Source organism: Corvus moneduloides, chromosome 8, assembly GCF_009650955.1.
Source record: "Corvus moneduloides isolate bCorMon1 chromosome 8, bCorMon1.pri, whole genome shotgun sequence".
In the NCBI taxonomy this organism is placed as follows: domain Eukaryota; kingdom Metazoa; phylum Chordata; class Aves; order Passeriformes; family Corvidae; genus Corvus; species Corvus moneduloides.
In genome coordinates this window covers 30,253,954-30,274,083 of record NC_045483.1, presented here as the reverse complement: position 1 = coordinate 30,274,083, position 20,130 = coordinate 30,253,954, and the positions used below count along the sequence as shown (strand labels likewise).

The 20,130-nt window shown below is 39.3% G+C and overlaps 1 protein-coding gene across 4 annotated transcripts in view; it reads left to right on the top strand.

Moving 5' to 3' along the window:
• The window catches only part of RHOBTB1 (Rho related BTB domain containing 1), a 51,333-nt gene extending 31,604 nt beyond the window's left edge, over positions 1 to 19,729 (top strand). For all 4 annotated transcript variants that reach the window (XM_032116621.1, XM_032116622.1, XM_032116623.1 and 1 more), the window contains 7 exons: positions 10,527 to 10,712; positions 12,460 to 13,424; positions 13,850 to 13,968; positions 15,826 to 15,976; positions 17,553 to 17,641; positions 18,722 to 18,827; positions 19,335 to 19,729. In XM_032116621.1, coding sequence (XP_031972512.1) covers positions 10,527 to 10,712; positions 12,460 to 13,424; positions 13,850 to 13,968; positions 15,826 to 15,976; positions 17,553 to 17,641; positions 18,722 to 18,827; positions 19,335 to 19,504 — 1,786 coding nt within the window. In that variant the 3' untranslated portion in view covers positions 19,505 to 19,729. The remainder of the gene's footprint in view (positions 1 to 10,526; positions 10,713 to 12,459; positions 13,425 to 13,849; positions 13,969 to 15,825; positions 15,977 to 17,552; positions 17,642 to 18,721; positions 18,828 to 19,334) is intronic.
• Positions 19,730 to 20,130: the final 401 nt, after the last annotated feature.

Genomic DNA, 20,130 nt, shown 5'->3' with positions numbered 1-20,130 from the left:
AGAATTTCAGTTTTAAAATGTTGTGATTGTAAGCACTGCTTAGGTACTTGGTTGTTTTGAAAATGCTAATGTTGCATTTAAAGCAGACTGTTTAGTGTTTTATCTCGGTTGTTTGAAAATGCTAATGTTGCATTTAAAGCAGACTGTTTAGTATTTTATCTGGGTTGGCTTTTTAAAAAGAGTTTTTCAATGCTGAATGTTCATATTTATAGGAATTTATTTTAAATCACCTCTGTACATTGAGCTACAGTCTAGTCAGCTGTGTCAAATCTTGCAGTACAGTGAAAGGCCTATTTTATGCCAAACTTCTCAAGGTTACACCTGCAAGTGCCCTGTGTTTTGGTTGTCTGAAGGATTCGTATAATAATATAATCCTTTGGTTCTGTTAAAAAAATTCTGTGCATCTGCACCTTACGCAGGGGAAGGCTTACTCCAGCAAACATTCAGCCAAGACCTCTTAATTGTCCTAAACCTGGTGTAACAAGAACCAGCAAGTCATTAACTCACCTGCTGCTCGTTGGGAAAGTTTGCTCCACACAGTTTTAGAAAATGTTACATAAACAAATTATGCTATAGATGACAGGGTGAACAGTTAATAGGACTTGCAGCACAGATAAATCTTTCCCAACTCTTTATTTTTCACAGATAAAAACCTGAAAGGGGAATGAGAAAATGAATCTTTTTTCCATTATTTTTGTGTGACAGAATGAGAGAAACATTTAAATGCCACTGGGGATGGAATAGTTAATGTTTCTACTGCCATCCCTTAATGGGAGTACGGAGAGTGAGATCAGCTTGCATTCTGCTCTGTGGTGTTTAGTTTAATAATCACACTCCTCTGGGAGCTTTGGGAAACAGCTCCTGACAGCTTAAGGGAGTGAGGGGGATGCGGCTGCAGAAACTTGTGGAAATATTTGCTGCAGTTTTACAGGATGACATTTTTCCCCCCCCTTAGACTAAAGTGTGTGCTTTAGTTTTGGGAATATTCTGTTCAGTTCAGTTTAGGCAGTATGTGATGCCAATCAGCCATTTATTGATAATCTCCCATAGGGTTTCATTTGGTGCACAATCATCCCAAAATGCTGTAAAATGATAATGTCTTGGTTATGATTTAGTGTATTGATTTCCAGATCCCAGGCACCTCTTTGTTTAACAACAATCTAATCTCGGTGCTATTGTATTCTCTAAGCCTGCAGATAAGGTGTGAACTTCATTTAAAGCCCAAGTTGTTATTCTGTAGCAGTTTCTCTGGAGGCAAGTGTAAAGACAAGAAAACATCTTAATTTACATTTCAACTTGTCAGGATCCACTATCTTCCATCCTCCTGTCCAATCTGGTTTTGAATGAGAGTGTCAACATACCATCATGTTCAAACTAATTCTAGAAGCTGGCTTGCACTTCTTTTTCTTGCTTTTTGCATCCTTTTCTTTAGCCTCCCTCTCCTCCCCCCCCCCCCCCCCCCCCCCCCCCCCCCCAGGTAAGCATGTTTGGCTAATTTGATAAATAGCCTCTGTATCCTGGCTTCTTTTAACATGCAGCCCTAGTATGTGTAAGAATGAGCACAAACCTGCAAAGAGTTAATTCAGTCCCAATCAAATATTTATTCTCGATACCATGAATGGGGGTTGTCAGCTAATCCAGCCAGGATGATTTATTTACTTGTAACCTAAATATGAGCTGTAGACCAAACAAAATCTGTTCATACAGCATGGACAGAAAACAGCTTTTTCCTCATGACTTACAAATGTGAATGAGTCTTGCTGTGAGACTGCTGACAGAGCCTCTTAAAATATGTTTAGAGTATTTCCTCTGTTGTGCATGGATTTTGTAAGCCTTGTGGGTATTGTATGTACACAGAGGAACACATGCATTCGCCTTCTTCTGTGTGATCACAATTCCTTTCACCAGTTACTTCAATGTAATTGAATCCCTAAAAATATACTTTCTGAATGCTGCTGAAAGGAGTCCATGAAAACAGGGCTTTATCACTGATATTTGAAGACTTCCACCAAACTCTTTCTGATTTTTTTTTCCTCAAGGGACGATGATGATGATATTTCTGCAAGAACAAAACCAAGGTAGCTTTGATGTAAAATGGTATTTGCATTCGTCAGATTCAATGAGATAAGGGTGAGGTTCGTGACTTCACAGAGTTACTTGATCTACCTTTACTTTGATCAGTGCCCTCTGTCATGGAGCAGCTGGTGCTTAAACTGAGACTGGGCCAGCAGCTCCTCTCCTTTCTTCAGAGACGGTCTGAGGTTTCAGAAGTGCCTTGTGAATGAAAGCTTACACATTTCCTGTGCCTCGCAAGCCATTACTGTCCTGGCTTGGAAGGGATCCTCAGAGGTATCTCTTTAGAGCAGAGGTACTTAACAGACACAGGACAGTGATTTGCTTTGTTAGCAAAGGGTCAGCTGATAGGGAATCCAGTTATTTTCAGATGTCTCTCACCTTGGCTGCTTCCTTTTGCTGTGTTTTCTGCCACAAAAAAAGTGATAGGCAGTATCTTCAAATCATCTTCAGCCACCCAAATTTGTGAGCCTCCCCTTCTACTTTACAGTGGTTTATAAGCTATTCAGGTTCTTCATTGTATGACCATGAAGAACTGTAAAAACCAATTTTTATAAGATATATATATATATATATATTTGTCATGATTTTTCTCTTTTGATTTTGACTCAGGCTCAAGAAAGACTGGAACAAGCAGAGGGGTTCACAGAGACAGCTTTCTCAAGTAACTTTATTCTGATGTGCTGTGTGTATGCACTGTTTTTTTACCTACATGAACATTTGAGGCTTTTTCATTCAGCTGATGGGGAAGTAAATGCTTTATACACTTAAGCCACTGAAATTAATGCAGATCTATTTTTTCCCTCTGCATCCCAACGTGGTTCCATACTGGGAGTAGAAAGAGGTTGCTATGGAATTTCTGTTAGGAGCCCTCCCTTCTTTAGAAAGGTGTGTGCCAAATGGCTGTCGGTGGGCTGAGGCTCGGCTCGATGTATATGCAATTTATCTATAGTAGAAGGACACCTCCAATGCTTAAAGCCTTCCTTAAGGAGTCAAAAAGTACATGGCAGCTGTTATTTGTGGTCTTACATCATTTCACGTTTTGCCTTGCTTTCCTCAGTAAGGGGCTGGGTGGAAAGAGGCCATTTGGGCTCTGTACTGAAAACCTGCGAGGCAACATCAAAACCTTTTGGAAATTATAAGCCTGGGAAGCTACTTTCTGTCAAAATCTTGACCTTAGTGAATTATTTTTTTGTGAATAGGTACTAGGTGGATTTCTTGTGCTGTTTTCTACTCCAAGGGTCTCAGGATCTCAGTCTCAAACATGTCAGACTATGGAAAACAGTCTGCACAACCAGTTACCACTGTTTTAAACTGAGTTCTCAATAACTTTGCAACATCAACTTGCCAGTTAACATGTCTTGATAGTTTAATTTAACTTTAAAAAGAGAAGGAGGCTGGTTTTGGTGATAGCCCAAAGAAAGCAAAAAATATAAAAGTCCATATTTTCTCCGCAGAGAGAGAGATGCATCTCTTAATGTTCAGTATCTGTGCCTTCTCTGACTTCAGAAGCCACTCCCATACTGGATGCAAACCAAACCCTATAATTCTTTCAGCTTCTCTGGATTTTTCCCTCCTTGGCTTCAGCAGTACTTTTAAGGAATTATGCTTTTAATGAATTTTGGCATCTAACTTTGGACCTTCCTTCTAATTTTTTTTTCCTGTTCCATCCTTACATCCCTCTGCTACCTGGAAATACTTTTTTTTCTTCTAAACATGTTGCTTCAGCTGATGCTTTAACTAAATCTCTTCTTACCTTTTTTAAACTCAGTGTGTTTTTCTGATTGACCATTGGTTCCTGGGGTATTTTTAGATGATGGTGCCAGGAGTGAAAAAATTGTTGATTTCTTCTTTCATTTATTCTTTTATAGTGTCTTTGGTGAAAGTTAGTTGGTTCTCTGTAAAGAGTTAGCACGTAGTTCTCATTTGTAAGCTGCCTCCTTAAAATAACCGAAAATAAGATTGGAATGCCCACCTTTCCTTGTGTTTCTGGTTTCTCCATTGTTTTGTGAATTTATCTCTCATTATTTTGTTTTCTGACTGTAGTCTGGAGACAGCAGTCAGCTGATATGTTACAAGTCCCTTTGTATGATACTGCATATTTTGCTGTTTGCCCTGAGTTGATCAGACGTGTTCCAGCTGGCCCTGTACCTTCTCTTGCTCCAGCATTTTCTTTCATCCTTCTCCATTGATCTCAGGCTTTATGTCCTACTTATATAAACCCTGATGAGGCATGTGATACCCAGAATATTTCAGTATTACAGCCTCAATTAACTGTCCAGGATTCTATTTGTCATAGAATTCTTATTCCTGGGGTACCTTGCAGGCAGCCTGTTTCAACTGCAAGGTCCTATTTAGCACTAAGCTGGAATTCTTCATATGTAAATGTTGAATCAGACTTATGTGTGAATTTACTTCATATAGTCACCAACAAAATAAACCAAATTCCAAGACTGTGTAAGCAGTCCTTTAAATCAGTTTTTTGTTTGGTTTTCTCTTGTTACATAGTTCCACATAACTTTGCCATTCTTTTTAGCATTATTGCTGGTCAGCCATTTGTACTACAAGAGTAGCTCTTACAGGCTTCTGCAAAATCAGCTATTTTAATCATTCTTTGTGATATCAAAACATTTTTTGTCATCCTCTGTAAAAGCACCAGTATTTTCCCACGAGTACTTCAAAGGACATAGAAGAGATTTTAAAATGGTTAACTTTTAAGAATGATGTATAATTTGCAAGGAATATACGGGAAAATTCTTTCCACTTTTGAAGCACAGTCTTGATATAGGCAATTTTCTTAAAGGTAGCTTTTTCTTTTTTGTTGTTGTTGTTGCCAACTGAAAATGACATTACAGAAATAGACCTGCATGCTACTCACAGAATACATCTGAATGTATTCCAGGGCATTTTGACAGTTTCCCACATTACACCAGTACTTAAGAAGCTTCACTGCTGTAGGTGAAGTATAGAACTAATTGATTCTCCTGCTCACATCCAGGGCACTGCATGGTCTTGCCCTGCCTTACCTGGATATCTTCAGTTCTTCACCTGCCAGGCACCCCCTGCATTTTAGTTTTCCTAGCCTCTCCTCTGTTTGGAGTGTGTGTACATAAATCCTGTGTTCTGAGGTAATTTTATGTTCACCAGTCACTTAATGAATTTTTTCTCATTTCCTGTGACGGCTGCAACTGCGTTTACTAAAATCTGAGTCCACTTACACCCATGTCAGCCTTGCTTATCTGCACAATTTTTTTTTCAGTTTGTTGAGATGCTTGCATGAAAAATGTTGTCTAACTGATTTAATCTCTCTTCAAAATGTACTTGGGCTGACATGGAGATGTAGCAGGGTTTTGCTCAGCCATAAATGAGGTTCTCAAATTAATTCTTAGGTGGCCCTCTAATTCCCGAACCTACTGTGTTTGGGAACTTGGGAGCTGGTATTTGCACTCAGGCTGCTGCACCACACAATCTTTCCTTTCAGGGGGTTGAAGGACTGTGCAAGAAGACAGCAGAGACAGCTCTTGTCAAATTGTCTTTGTCAGTGCTGTACCACCTGCTTTTTGGCAGTGGCTTGGATGCTCACTGTACATCTGATCCAGTTCGTAACTCACACACTGGGAGCTCACAGGGTGGCAGCACACCATGTGCTCAATCCTGCTAGAGATTCGGCTGTCTAGAGGGTTTCTTTTCATTCTCTGACTCTAAAAAGGGGTAGTAGCTTCCATCAAAAGTTCTTCTTAGCCAAGTTTGGGAAAATATCCCTGAATGCCTTGGTAGTACCAGCATTAGGTAGATGTGCTGCTTCTCCAGATAAAGATAAGGTTCTTTCTTTGCCCACAGGAATCTCCTATAGAAAGAAGGCCATAGCTTGACACTGAATTGTGCCATAAATCAAATCCCTCCTGATGGGAGAGAATTTTCTAAAAGTCCTTGCAAGGAGTTTCAAAGATAAACTGAGACTTTTCCTGGAGTTTCAATGCTGCTGGATAGTTGTTTATTAAGTCTTATCAGAGGAACAGAGCCACCAGTGTGACCCAGGTACAGCATAGAACACAGAAAGCAGAAGAGACGTCTAATTATCAAGATTTACACCTTTTAAAGATAATTTAACCAATAGTTACTAAAAACGTATATTATTTTCACTTTCCTACCAATTATTTAGTAACATGGGCAGGAACTGTGGAATTCTCTATCCAATTATCCCAAACTACTTTTACTGCAGAACATGGAGTAGTAGAAGAAGGAGAAGAAGTTTTAGAGAACAACAACAATCCTCCATTTTGATATTTTTTACTCTTATCTATTTACTATAAAGAGAAGCCCAAAACCTCTAAATTTTTCACCCTGTGACAATCTTACATAGTAGTCTATCACCTAATTCACACCACTGTATTTTCTAGTTCTTGTCTGATCATTGGTAATTTTTTCCAAGGTTGGAGGTTAAAACAGTGTTGTTCAGGGGGGTAAGAACCCTTAAAAACAGGCAGAGAAATAATCTCGGCCCTCTGGGTTCCTACAATAGCTATGTTTAGACCACCTTGGGTTGACTTCAGATGTGTATAATTGGCATTAAAAATGCAAAATTCTGTGACTCCGAGGGGAGCATTTTAAGTACTCTTACACTGTTCTTATTCATAATGTGAGACTCCAGTGCAGGTGTCTGGTCAGCCAGGAGGTGACAAACATGGCAGTGGTGGTTGGTTTGCCTACAGCTGAAAGGACCTGCTTCCCTTTCCGCTGCCAAGTCCCACACATCTGCATTGTGTTCTTCCGTTTGGAGCCTCAGGGAGCAAAAGGAAACCTGTTCTCTTCCACTGGTGATGCAGAGTGTTTCACTGGTGATTGATCACATGCTAGAGTAAGTCACCCAGAAATTAGGGGGTTTTGGTGATGCTTAAGTAGGTTCAGAAGTTCAAATAAGAATAGATGGTTTGCAATTTTTTTCTGATAAACCTATGAAAACGTACAATGTAAGAATAAACCAGCTGTGCATTTCCAGCATGTACTACAGAATCTACAAGACAATGTGTTGGATATCCAAGCTCCCATTTCTGTTTGCTGAGTTATTTACAATGCTTTCTTTCTTGTGATGTTTCAGTATCAAATAACAGTATTCCAATATATGTATTTTTATACATTTGTTGTATTTAACAAAGGTGGATGCACACAGTGCCTTATCTATTTTCCATCTCCATTGGATGGTGCTCCAGGAGGAATGTGATGGAGAAGTTCTAAAGCATTTGCTGGAGAGGGACCTTTTGCAAGAACATGTAGTGACAAGGCAAGGGGGATGGCTTTAAACTGAAAGAGGTTTAAGATAGGTATTAAGTGTTTTACTCCGGGTGTGGTGAGGCCCCAGCACAGGTTGCACAGAGAAACTGTGGCTGCCCATTCATGGAGGTGTTCAAGGCCAGGCTGGAGGGGGTTCTGAGCAACCTGGTCTTGTGAAAAACCATGGCAGGGGGGTGAAAAGTGTTGGTCTTTAAGGTCTATTCCAACCCAAACTGTTTTTTGATTCTGTAAAGCACTTCTTGGTGTTCAAGTTTATAAAAATGTTTCTTGAATTGTTCCTGAACTTTACTGGGAAATGGCTATGAAATTTTGGTTTTAGATTAAGTGCAGGTTGTATTTATGAATATATTGCTGCAGAGAGAAAGGACGAATTGGGTTTACTTCTGTTTTCTTCTTTCTTGTTCTCCAGGTAACCAACACAAAAAGTAACTGCACAAAAATGACAATAAATTAGATCTATTTTTAAAATCGTAGCCTTTTACATTCCCTGAGAATACTAAAATAACATTGGTAAATTTTTAATGTTTAGGAAATATTAATGCATTATTTTAACCTGACAGGTTCTGGTTTTTATGAACAAATGTCAAACCAGACTTTATACTGCAGTGTTAGCAAGTTGTAAATGTGCCATTAACATTAACAGGAATTGTAGGTACTTTAATTAAAGTTTCCAAAGGACACGTTTCCCCAAATGCTCACAGTTCTATGTAGATGGTCAATCTGCTTCATACATTTCTGTCTGCAGTTTGTACTGAGTGCACATTGTGCTTATGACTTGAATGAAAACTTAATTTATTATGATAGAATGGCTGTATTTTATGAGCCAGCAGAACCAGCTGTGGTGCTGGTTCAGTGTGTGAACTCTGCCACTACCCAGGGATTTCTCATCCATCCTGTTTATGGCACAGAACCATTAATACCTCTCTATCCAGTGCAGAACTCTCAGGAATCTTTGTTTTATGGGGAAGTCCAGGTTTTAACACAGGATAAAGAATATGCAAATCACATTTTTTACCTCTTTTTTTTCTGTTTTTCCCTTCATGTGGAAGGCAGTAAGATGAGAGTGTCCTGTTAGTGCAGTGCAGTGAGTTTTGGGAAAAGAACCCAGCTTTGCCCAGCTCCATTTTACGGTTGCCCAGCAAAGGGGAGGAGTTGCTCAAGAACCATGGTGGCAAAAACGTGATACTCCCTTGGCAAGGGCTGTAACACATGCAGGGCTGTGCTGGGCCAGCCTGCTGGGTGCTCTGGGCCTGCCCTGCCCAGGGACACAGCTCACCCCTGGCTCCCCCAGGAGCCCAGACTGAGCCCAGACTGTGCCCAGCCCAGCATCGGGCACCTGGGGGAACTGGTGCGTCCTGCCTGTGAAGGCCTGCTGGAGTTGTTTCCTTTTGGTTTTCTGGGAGATGTGGTGTGTGTCTTGTGGCTTGTAAAGTCAGGAGGGTTGGATACTCGTGACTGCAGTGACTGGGCTTAGGTATTAATTTCTGAAGGACGCTGGGCAGGCTGTCTCTAAGATGCTTAGTTGTAGTTAGGAGCCAACACTTGCCACTCCAGCAGTCACGATGGCCTTGAATTAAACGATAATTGACCATATTGGAATATATGTAACACAGACTTTTTTGTGTCTTAGCTGTGCGCTGATTTCTCTTCCTGGGAGCTAAGCAAATGTCTGCTGGGGTTTAGGTTTTACTCTTACCTGACCTTGAATGGAGCAAGTTTGAGTTTAAAGCATGTTTGCCTCAGCTATGCAGCAGACCATTGTGTTGGCTGCTTAGCCCTTCACTATTTACTAGGTACCTTTCCAGTTTGAAAAGGCCTTGTTCCTACGTATGACAGATGTGTTGCAGTCTATGTAAGATAGAAATTTGGAGCAGGAGCATTTGTCTTGCATTAAATTGATGCTCACAGCAGTCCCTGTATTGTGTGCAGCTATCTTTAGAAATAGCTGGATATATCTATGCCTTCAGTGAAATGTAGAAAGCAGCACTACTGAGGAGGTATTTCATTATTTAAAAGGTGAATGTTAAGATTCACTGCTGCTGCTGCTCTGTACATGACACAAACTGCAGATACAACACATTGGTGCTAAATTAAAGAATAATAGAACTGAGATAGAGATGGTATTGCTGAGCTCATCCTGCTGACAATTCTGTAGCAGTAAGTTGCCTCCTCAGAATGTCCCTTCTCAATTTTTCTCAAGAGTTTCAATTCAACTTTTTTTTCTTATTTTCTTTTTTTTTCCCTATAAGAGACCCAAGAGCTTGAGAACCGCTTGTTTATAAATAATGAAATTGCCCCTAGTTAGGTATGCCCTGAGACAAGTATTCAATCATTTCTCTGCCATTGGGTGCCAGCTCTGACAGGAGTTAGGCAGTGGTTCAGTGGATGAGCTGTCAACATTAATCCTCATACTAGAATTACAAAGCAAGTTTATTTAGTGAAGTAGTTCCTGTTTTCTTAGAAACCTTTAAAAGCCTTCAAATATTGTCATGCTTACTCTAATTTAAGCCACTGTCCTATTCTGCACTTTACTGACCTATTTTCACTGTAATGTTTATTTTTGCTGATATTGTAGAAGTGGTCATTCTGCAGTAGTTTGCCCTTCTAACAGGTTATTTATTAAAGACATTAGAGAATTGCTGTGCAAAGCACATTGCAAAGGCGACCACCTCAGTACTTCAAACAGTGCAGTAAAGGTATTTCTCCAAGACAAGTTCAGGAGTGATCTGTGTCTGCCTGTGTGGCTGTTCTGAAGTTTTGCACAGCTCCTCCCTAATTCCTAAGCACCAATGACATTTGAACTGCAATTTAGGTGTCCAGTCAGCAGAATTACATCTGGAGCAATGGCAGCCTGTGAGTAACTGTTGTGTAAAAGTAGAGAATGGAAAGCCTGACCTCTCCTCTTACTGCTCTGCTCACACGTGCAGGGATCATCTCCTCATGGAGGGGCAGTGCTTCCTAGGTATGTGGCTTTGTGCTCCCATGCTTTTGTGGTGAAATATGTAGCTTCTCTCAGACCTCTGCACGAACAACATGTATTCTGACATTGGGTGTCAGCACATTTTTCAAAGAGCAGAGCGGGGTGGTGATGGAAATAGGTGAAATTGCAGTGACAATCATTTGTGGGGTTTTCATTGGGTATTTTCTTGTTGCCTTCCTAGATCCGATGTTGTTGTTCTGTGCTTTTCAATTGCTAATCCTAATTCCCTGAATCATGTGAAAACAATGTGGTATCAAGAAATCAAGCACTTCTGTCCTCGCACACCTGTCATTCTGGTGGGCTGCCAGCTGGATCTCCGCTATGCAGATCTCGAGGCTGTTAACAGAGCCAGACGGCCTTTGGCAAGGTAAAGTTTAAACAAAAATAAGAATTAAAAAAAAATCTTGATAATCAGGTACACTTTCAAAAGAGAAATTGGAGAGCCTAGTTTCCTTTTCTTTTGTACAGTGAAAATATATGTGCTTTCTTCTTTTTCTAATTCTCTTGTCTGAGTTGGTTAGTTCTGTAACACAACCAGTTATTAAGTTTCCCACAATATTTTTGCATTGGACATTTAAGTGTGCTTGGGTGCCAGAACACTACAGTAAGATAGAGATGGTAATGATTATTGAAAGTTTTCTTATGTAACTTTCTCTGTCTGAATATATGTATCGTGTCCTGTTTTGTCACTATTGTCATTGTTCTGAACTGACAGATTCTACTTGAATTTTCTTAATTCTAATTTTTTTTTAATTTGTAAGTGTAGTCCTGGATCACAGCAGAAAATAAAATGGTTGCAAATTAAACTTTTTTTTAAAGTTCTGAGATTAAAAGAGAGTTTGGGGGTCATTCTAGAGAAGCTTTGTTTTTCCCAGATACAAAATACAACCATTCACATATTTGGCCACGACAGTCCCGTAATAACTGGCTTGTTTCTAATTTATTCCTTTGATGGGAATTTGAATGAGATCAGATTCATGGAAATAATATCCATGATTGTGTAATTGATGACTGTATTGTAACAAATTTCCATAAAGAGATTGAATTAATATTTTGTGGGCCCTTAGAAAACTTTGCATTGCATTGCAGTCAAACTCTTGACTTAGCAATATGATTTTCATAGGTTTATTTATATAGTAAACATTTCTTCATTGTGAGGGTGGGGCGGGCTTTTTGGTTGACTCTTTAAAAGGAAATGGTCTTTTTTCAAAACTCTTCTTCTGCCCTAATCCTCCTCCCTGATTTCACCATTAGTAAGTTTGAGTCAGAACTCTGCGTGTCTAGCACACTTGTGCCACCTGAACTGGTTATTTATTAGCTGGCACTCACAAGCTGTTGTCTGGGGCGTGTTCTGTCTGTGCCAGCTCGTGTCTGCCCAATATGGTGTGCTCACAGAACACACTCTTGGGTCGTGTCTTCTGGGGAGGTGATTTTTTTGCTGGGAACATGGATCCTAGCCCAGACTTTTTACTGGTTTGTTTACCCTGCATCATGTACTGGAGCTGTTCTGGAAATTCATGCGTTCCCACATAATGCTTCTACAGCCAAAACAAGCCTATCTCTTGCAGTGTGTGTTCAGTTACTCTTTTGTTTTAGACTACTGTGATTTTCTTTAAAAAGCATGACCTTAAGAAATATTTCCATTTCATATTTAGCTGTATTTCTGGTATTTTTATGTAATGAGAGTTTCCATTTGTGTTTAAATGATGGATACAAAGAAAGGTTCTGACAGAATATCTGAGTAGTAAGGGGTGGTAGGAGGTTTTTTAGATAATGAGAGTTCTCAAGTATCCTATCAAATTTTTTTACTCTAAATTTCACTTTAATAAAGAGGCAGCTCCATTTTGCATAAATGATTTCTACATATATTTAGTAACATTGCAAAGACACCACCAAACTTAAATGAAATTACAAGTATGTGCTATTCTAAAACTCTTTGGAGTCATGATTGTAGATTTCCAAAGGGCTTTGTGCGCTTAATTTTATATTTTGTTTCATTTGAATGATAGTTATGTCGGATTTAGTGCTGAATATTTGGTAAAATTCAATGCTTTCTGGAGTAACTTTCTGATGATCATTGTGTGTGACAAGGTTTATTTTTTGTTTAACCCTAGGCCAATAAAAAGGGGAGACATTTTGCCACCAGAGAGAGGCAGAGAGGTTGCCAAGGAACTCGGGATACCATACTATGAAACCAGTGTGTTTGACCAGTTTGGGATTAAAGATGTGTTTGACAATGCAATCAGAGCTGCCCTGATCTCCAGAAGACACCTGCAGTTCTGGAAATCTCATTTGAAGAAGGTCCAAAAACCTTTGCTTCAGGCTCCATTTCTACCTCCAAAAGCCCCTCCTCCGGTTATCAAAATTCCCGAGTGTCCCGTGCCGAGCATGAATGAAGCTGGATATTTATTGGACAGCCCGCTGTGTGCAGATGTCATGTTTGTTCTCCAGGAGCAGGACTGCATTTTTGCTCACAAGATTTACCTAGCTACCTCCTCTTCAAAGTTTTATGACCTTTTCTTAATGGAATGTGAGGAAAGTCCCAACTTGGATGAAACACAGTGTAATAAAGAAAATACAAATAAGGATGTTCTGACAAGTCACCTTGAGACAAACAGTGACAGTGATGAGGCATCCTTGAAATCTCCTGATGTTAAATTTCCCCCAGAAAGTAGTGACTCTTTAAACACTCTAGAACCTGAATCTGGTGAAACAAACTCTGCAGCAAGATCTCTGGCATCCTGGGGTAAGGGGTTTGTTAGTGTGAATAAGGAAATGCAAGTGAATCCTGTCTCAAAGCGGACGTGTCCTGTAACTGTGGTAAAAATGGATTCGTCTGTGCAGGCCGGACCTTTTAAAACTGTTTTGCAGTTTTTATACACAGGCCAACTGGATGAAAATGAAAAAGACCTCACCAGACTGGCTCAGATTGCTGAAATCTTGGAAGTATTTGACTTGCGAATGATGGTGGAGAATATTATGAATAAAGAAGCCTTCATGAATCAAGAGATTACTAAAGCATTTCATGTCAGAAAAGCTAATCGGATAAAAGAGTGCCTTTGCAAAGGGACATTTTCTGGTGAGTAAATACATGCTTAAGCAGGAAGAGCACTACTTTCTTTCTCTTCCATGTTACTGTCACTTCATAGCCTTCAAAAACTGTGACAGCTTACATTGTTCTGAGAGGAGGGATGACCCTGAAATTGTAGTGTTACTCAGGCCAACTGTTCCAGCCTGGGATTCTGTAGTTTCATTTCTCAAAATCTACTCACAGCTTTTAAATAAGCAACGCAATTCTCAAAAATGTTGAACATCCAGTATCCCCCTTTACAAGTGAGGTTTTTCATTTAGCTGTTTAAAAGACAAGAGTTATTTTTGGGGTGAGGATCATGGGAAATGAAGGAAGTCCTTGGTTAACAGCATGCAAGTGAAGCACATTCATGAGACAAGGTTACTCCTGAAGCACAGACTTGCAGCACTCCTGTGCCTTTGTTCCCTTGGCAGATGTGACATTTAAATTGGACGATGGAAGCATCAAGGCCCACAAGCCACTGCTGATCTGCAGCTGTGAGTGGATGTCTGCTATGTTTGGAGGATCATTTATTGAAAGCTCCAAGAGTGAGGTATTTGTCTAGTTTTGTCTGTTTTGTTTACACTGTCTGATGGATTTAGGGTGATGGAACATCATCTATTTGAAAGGTTGCAACAATCTCTAGAATCAGGGATTTACTCTTCCTTGCAAACCTGGGATGCTTTTCTTCTTAAGGCATTAAATGAGGTTGCCCAAGAAGATAACATACTTTCTCCAAGGCACAAGTCTTCCTCCAGCATGGGAGTGTGTGTTTAAACCCAAAGTCCTCTAAAATATTAAATATGGGGGAGAGAAATTAAGTGTGAATTTCTTTAAAATAATTTTTTAAGTTTTGTAAATATATATTTATACAATCAGAAGCACTACAAAGAATACTTGGGGCAGGGGCATTGATAAAGGAACTAAAGATAAAAAAGGGTTGAAGAACATAGAGTGTTAAACCAGAAAAGGGAGCTGTTTTCACAGCAGAAACTGAGCTAACTTTAGGAGAAATTCTACTAACTTCAGTAGCAACTCAGCACAGATTCTGTAGTGCATTATCTTGTCCTTGGAGTAAAGCAGGTGTGCAATACAGTTTAAAAGATCTCAATACTTTGAATAAGATTTTGCAGAATAAGCCTTGTATTTTTATGTGCCTTCATGGTCTGTTTTTCAAATTCCAAACCCTGTGCTAATATTTTTTCTTGTGCTTTATCCATACCCAGGCTTTTTTTTGTTTTGGTTTTCTTGTTGCTTTCTATATTCATATGCTCATATGAAGTGTTCACATGTTTTTGTATTTAATATTCTGATAGATATTTTTCTACTTAGATTTTTCTGGCTTCTTCTAATACAGCTGTAAACATAATTCCTTTCCCAGAGGCATACTCAACAAGTGGTTCATTAAAAATACATAGTTTGATTCTAGTGAGCAGCATTTGGCAATGAAGAATGTGCATTTATTTTCTACTGGCCTATTTTTAATGATTAGCTTAACAGTCTTCGCTCATCTTTCCAATTCTTTCCAATTTAAAATATTTAGCTTCCATTTTGTAGAGTTTAAAGCATTCAGTAATGCTTTTGGAAGTTTTAAAATATAGGTAGATATGAATTGAATGGTTTGCAAAGAATAAAACCATCTACTTTTACATATTACCTTTTCTGTATTTGGGGCAAATTTTATAAACTCACTCATTAAATTTACAGTTCTCTGCATTAACAAAAATATATCAATAATGGATGAGTTTCACAGCTAGCTGCTCTCACTTGGAGAACTGAGCTGCTTCCCAGAGTGGCTGATGTGCATGAAAGGTTCATGCTTTAGCATGAGAAATTAGGCAGTTCTTGTCCTAGTCTTGGTAGCTTAATTCCATGCTCGTTACACTCATTACATGCGTGTGGCAAAAAGGGCTTACGTTTCTTTTTGCTCATTTCTTCAGTTTTCGGTTCCTTCCCAGCCTTGTTTACCTGGATAATTTGGTTATTTACCGAAAGACTGAGGAGGGTGGTTTTATTGTTATCCTTTGTTTTCTGTTATTCTCAGAATCCACAGAGTTTTCCTTGCCAGGAGCAGATAGATTGCATTCCTCAAGGAGTCCACCAAGGGAGGTTTGGCGTGGGAAGTGCTCAGTGACTTTTATGTGTAGCTGTCCATTTGCAGGCTAGAGAGCATTGAACAGATTCCCTGTTTGATGTGGATCCAATTCCAGCTTGGATATAACCTGGCAAAGGATCTGACTCTGGAGCAATGCTTACCTGTTGGTTCTGTTTTGGAAAATGTTTTCCCTGCATTTCTGAAATAACTTGAAGAGAAAAAGAGACAGTCCAGCAAAGTGAGAGAAGTGAAATATAGCTGCTGTATGAAAGTCCCTTAACAATTAGAAACTCTTTTCTTAAATATCTTTTCCAGGTAGTTCTTCCCAACATAAACAAGACGTCCATGCAAGCAGTTTTAGATTACTTGTATACCAAGCAACTGTCCTCCAGTCAGGAACTGGACACACTTGAGTTAATTGCATTGGCAAATAGGTTTTGCCTTCCTCACCTGATTGCTCTAGCAGGTAAGAATTTGTGGCCTTGTCTGATGCAGTGTCTTCTGCAACAGCTGAAATGTGCTTTAATGGTTTTCGGAACACGTAAGATTTTCTCAAGTGTCAGAGAAAATAAATTTTTTTTTTCTGAGAGGGCTATTTTAATGCAAATTGATATTTTTACACAGAGAAATGTATTTGCCTTTCTCCTGCCTTTTTTAGTTTTGTGCTAAACCAGCTCAGACCACTGAAGTTTTCTGTGCTTTAAAAACAGAAAGAGTAAACCTTCTCTTTAGCATTGAGGATAATGTCTGTGGATTGTAATATCCATTTTGGTGTTGTTAATTTACCTGAAAACAGGAAGGACTACAAGTTTTCCATTAAGTAATGAAGTGCTCCACTTTACATTTCTGTTCAAAGAAAGTAACTGAGCCAATTCAAAACTGGTCTAGATTATCATGTTTTTAGAAATGCTGCCTAGATCCATTTTCACTACATGGGAATTGGATATTTTGGTATATACTTGGGGATTCAACCCTCATTTCAGAAAGAAAACCTTTTCAATCCCATATTTAGAGAAAAATTACAGGTTAGAATACCACTAAAGTTTTAAAATTAAATCCATACACATCCCAGACCTCTGGGGTTGTTTGGGTTTTGTTGTTGTGTTTAATTTGTTTCTCTCTATTTCAGTAATTTGGCATTGTTCTGATCACATGACCAAGGCCAAAACTCAGGGACAGATGAAATAAAGCTACACCTACCTACAGGACTGCATTTAGGCAAGATTTAATCACATACCAAACCCTGGCTCTCCTTCAGTTGTGCATCAGGACTGTGTCTCTTGTCTTTACTGGTTTGGACAGACCAAATCTTCATTGCCTGCTTTTATATGCACATTTTAGCTGAAGTTTTGAGTATTTTTTAACGTAATTGCAGTGTAAACATCCTTACAGTATTAAGAATATTTCATTCCATTTAATTTTTGGTGAAATAATTTTCAGTCCAAAGGCTACTGTCAACAGCTGAACCCAGTAGAATCAAACCAACTGACAATGTTTCCCCAAAAACACTCAGACTTTTATTACGGGAAATGGTTCTAGGAAAGGGTTGGGGAGAATTTTGAACTTAGGTGATTGTTGGGGGTGCTGGTCAGCCTTCATCTGAATCTCTAGGAACAAGTGATCTGAAAACCTAAACAGGGCCTGAAGTGACCTTTTCTCTGTCAATGCTGTGTGTATACTCATTAACAAATCCACAGTTCAGTGGCAAGTGCACTGTTGCTTAAAAACTTCGTATGACCCAAAGGAGACAGCTGATCCATATTTCTAATTTATACTGAATATTGTACCCATGCCAGAGAGAGACTAGTGGCTGCTGACCCTTGTCCTTCTCTAAGTGGTTATGAACCACATCTTCAGCCACAGCTCTAAGGGTCAGAATTTGACTTCCCCCAAATGTGAGGTTGCTAAGGATATCTGTGTGAATGTGACCCCCTCCCAGGAGGAGGGAGAACATGCTGCCTTGGTTCTTTGTTACCTGTAGATGCTGTGACCTTGCAGTGTGACTGTTTCCCCTGTGAGTGATGAGTTTTCTCCCCTCACAGAGCAGCATGCAGTGCAAGAGCTGACCAAGGCCTCCATGAGTGGCATTGCTATAGATGGAGAAGTCCTCTCCTATTTGGAACTGGCACAGGTCAGTGTACACAGCCTTCTGAAGATATTCTGGTCAGCTGCAGGACTTGCTTTTAGCTCCTTACTGGCGCTGAGCATTGCTTCTAAGTGGCTCAAAGTCTGCAGTTCTGAGAAAGACTGATGATAAAACTTAGTTTCATCTTCTATTTTAAAGAAGGTTTTTCCATTAGTTCAAAGGTAAAATATCCCTTTAAGTAACCTCAGAGGAGTTGTCTTTCAAATATATATTTTAGTTTGTCTTGATTGTGGAACTTCCAAGCTCCATGTTCTCATGACCATGGTTCAGTAACATGAAAAGCAATGTAATGAAGCTGTTCAGCTTTGTATGATTGATTGATTGATTCTTGCATTTCTTTCAATTCAGTTCTTGGAATGTCTTTGCAGTACAGGTCTAAATATAACATTTTTTGAATACTTAACTGGCTACTCAAAGTCAATTGTCTGATAATTCAGAGTATGTGCAAATCCTCTTTATGTCCAAATGCATCTCAGTATTTCTTGAGTCCCGTAAGTAATTAAAAGAGAGAGCCCCCAGCTCACAGTTAAACTGCACACCTCTGTTTTCCAAAATGCAGAAGACTCCCAGATACAGTAGAACAAGCTAAAAATTTTATTATTCTTGATTTCACACTAACAATGAGTCAGCTGCAGCTTGGCTTGAAGTAGCACTAAAGCACTGCACAAGCTGGCCACCGTGCAAGATTTCCTGCAGCTGTTTACAAAGGCCTCTCTGCAATACCTGTACTCCTGCTTCAAAACCAGAACTGAACCCCTCCCAAGAGAAAGCAACTCGCTTCACTTCATTTTGATTGTAAGAAGGGCAATTTTCCTTTTTTTCCTTCTCCTGGTTAAAGACAGAAGCAATATGTCTAGCTACTGTTAGAATATCCCATGTGGCCAGTACCTACCCCACTATGATGTGTTTATAACCCGAGATCAGAGCAGGCAGTCAGAATGAACGCTTGGGAGAGTACGGCCAGGTACCATCTGCTGGGACCATTCTAGCTTTAGCTGTTAATAGGGGCTACAAAATGAATGATAACCCCAAGAAATGGAATAAGCTCTTTGTTTTTCTTCACAGTTTCACAATGCTAACCAGCTGGCAGCTTGGTGCTTGCACTACATCTGCACCAATTACAACAGTGTTTGCTCCAAATTCCGCAAGGAAATCAAAGCTAAATCTTCAGGTATGGGAAACTTCCCCCCCTCCGTTTTCATCAGGTTTTCCCTTCTTTCTCCCCACCCAGCTGATTAAACATAAGGACAAAGATGAACTCACGTAGCTAAGCCAGGAGACTGAACCTCTGTGCTATCTTGAACAGCATTCATAAATTCTTATCTGCAAAGAAAGGTCATAATCATTAGCCTGATTGCTGGGCAAGCATCATGTTCTTTACCTAATTCAGTGATGCTAAAAGGAACAGAGCTCTTTTCAGGCTCTGCAATGAAAAATACACTCTGTAAAGGCCTTGCGTTTTTATAGTTTTTGGTGGATTAATGCCTCTTGTGTGTAACCACTTCCAAAGTCTTTTCACACTTAAGGCATTTGAGGAAACTGGGTGAATCCTTGATAAGCAAGCCAGCATAGAGAGTGGATAAATGATTAGCTGCATAGCTTTTTGCAAGACATTTCTGGGATTTGTGTATCTTACTGGCGTCTTTGGGGATTTTTTTCATTGTTTCTTTTCAATCAGATAATCAAGAATATTTTGAGAGGCATCGGTGGCCGCCTGTGTGGTATTTAAAGGAAGAAGATCACTACCAGCGAGTTAAAAAGGAGAGAGAAAAGGAAGATGTTGCACTGAACAAACATCATTCAAAGCGGAAGTGGTGCTTCTGGAATTCCTCTGCTGTAGTTGCCTGAACAAAGCAAATAAGTGGAAATCCATAGCCAGAAATTAGTCTTATTGTTAGAAATAAGATGTAGTTCAGGTTTTCGGGAAACTGTGTTCCACATGTGCATTTATTACTGCTAGGGTCAAAAGCACAAGCTCACTCAAAATGAGCCTGGAACAGCTCCTTGAAGTCATCTGTATATTTTTTGACTGGTAAGCAGATAAATGTCAACCATTATTACATTACTTTTTTTACAAAAAAACCCAAATCCAGCATTAATGTTTCAATCTCCAGTTGGGAAATATTTTTATACTCTCTGGTGTATTTTGGTCAGATAAAATTCTGGATACCGTTTTATTTTACAGACACAAAATAATCATGTAGCAGCTTTGTAATTAGATTTTAACTATTTTTACTATGCGAGTACAGTGAAATAGACAATCTTCAGTCATAAGAGACTGCTTTTAGAGTATCTCATAAAAGGTCATCTTAGGAAAAAAATCTAGTTGCCTACTATAGGTTGTCTTTTTCAAACTAAGTACTGTGCACTGGTAATATAATTAGATGGTTATTTCCCCTTTCTAAAGCAAAGGGTTAGAATAAGATCCAATAACTGCAAGATATAGAGTGCTTGATCTTTGCTCAGCTGAATAA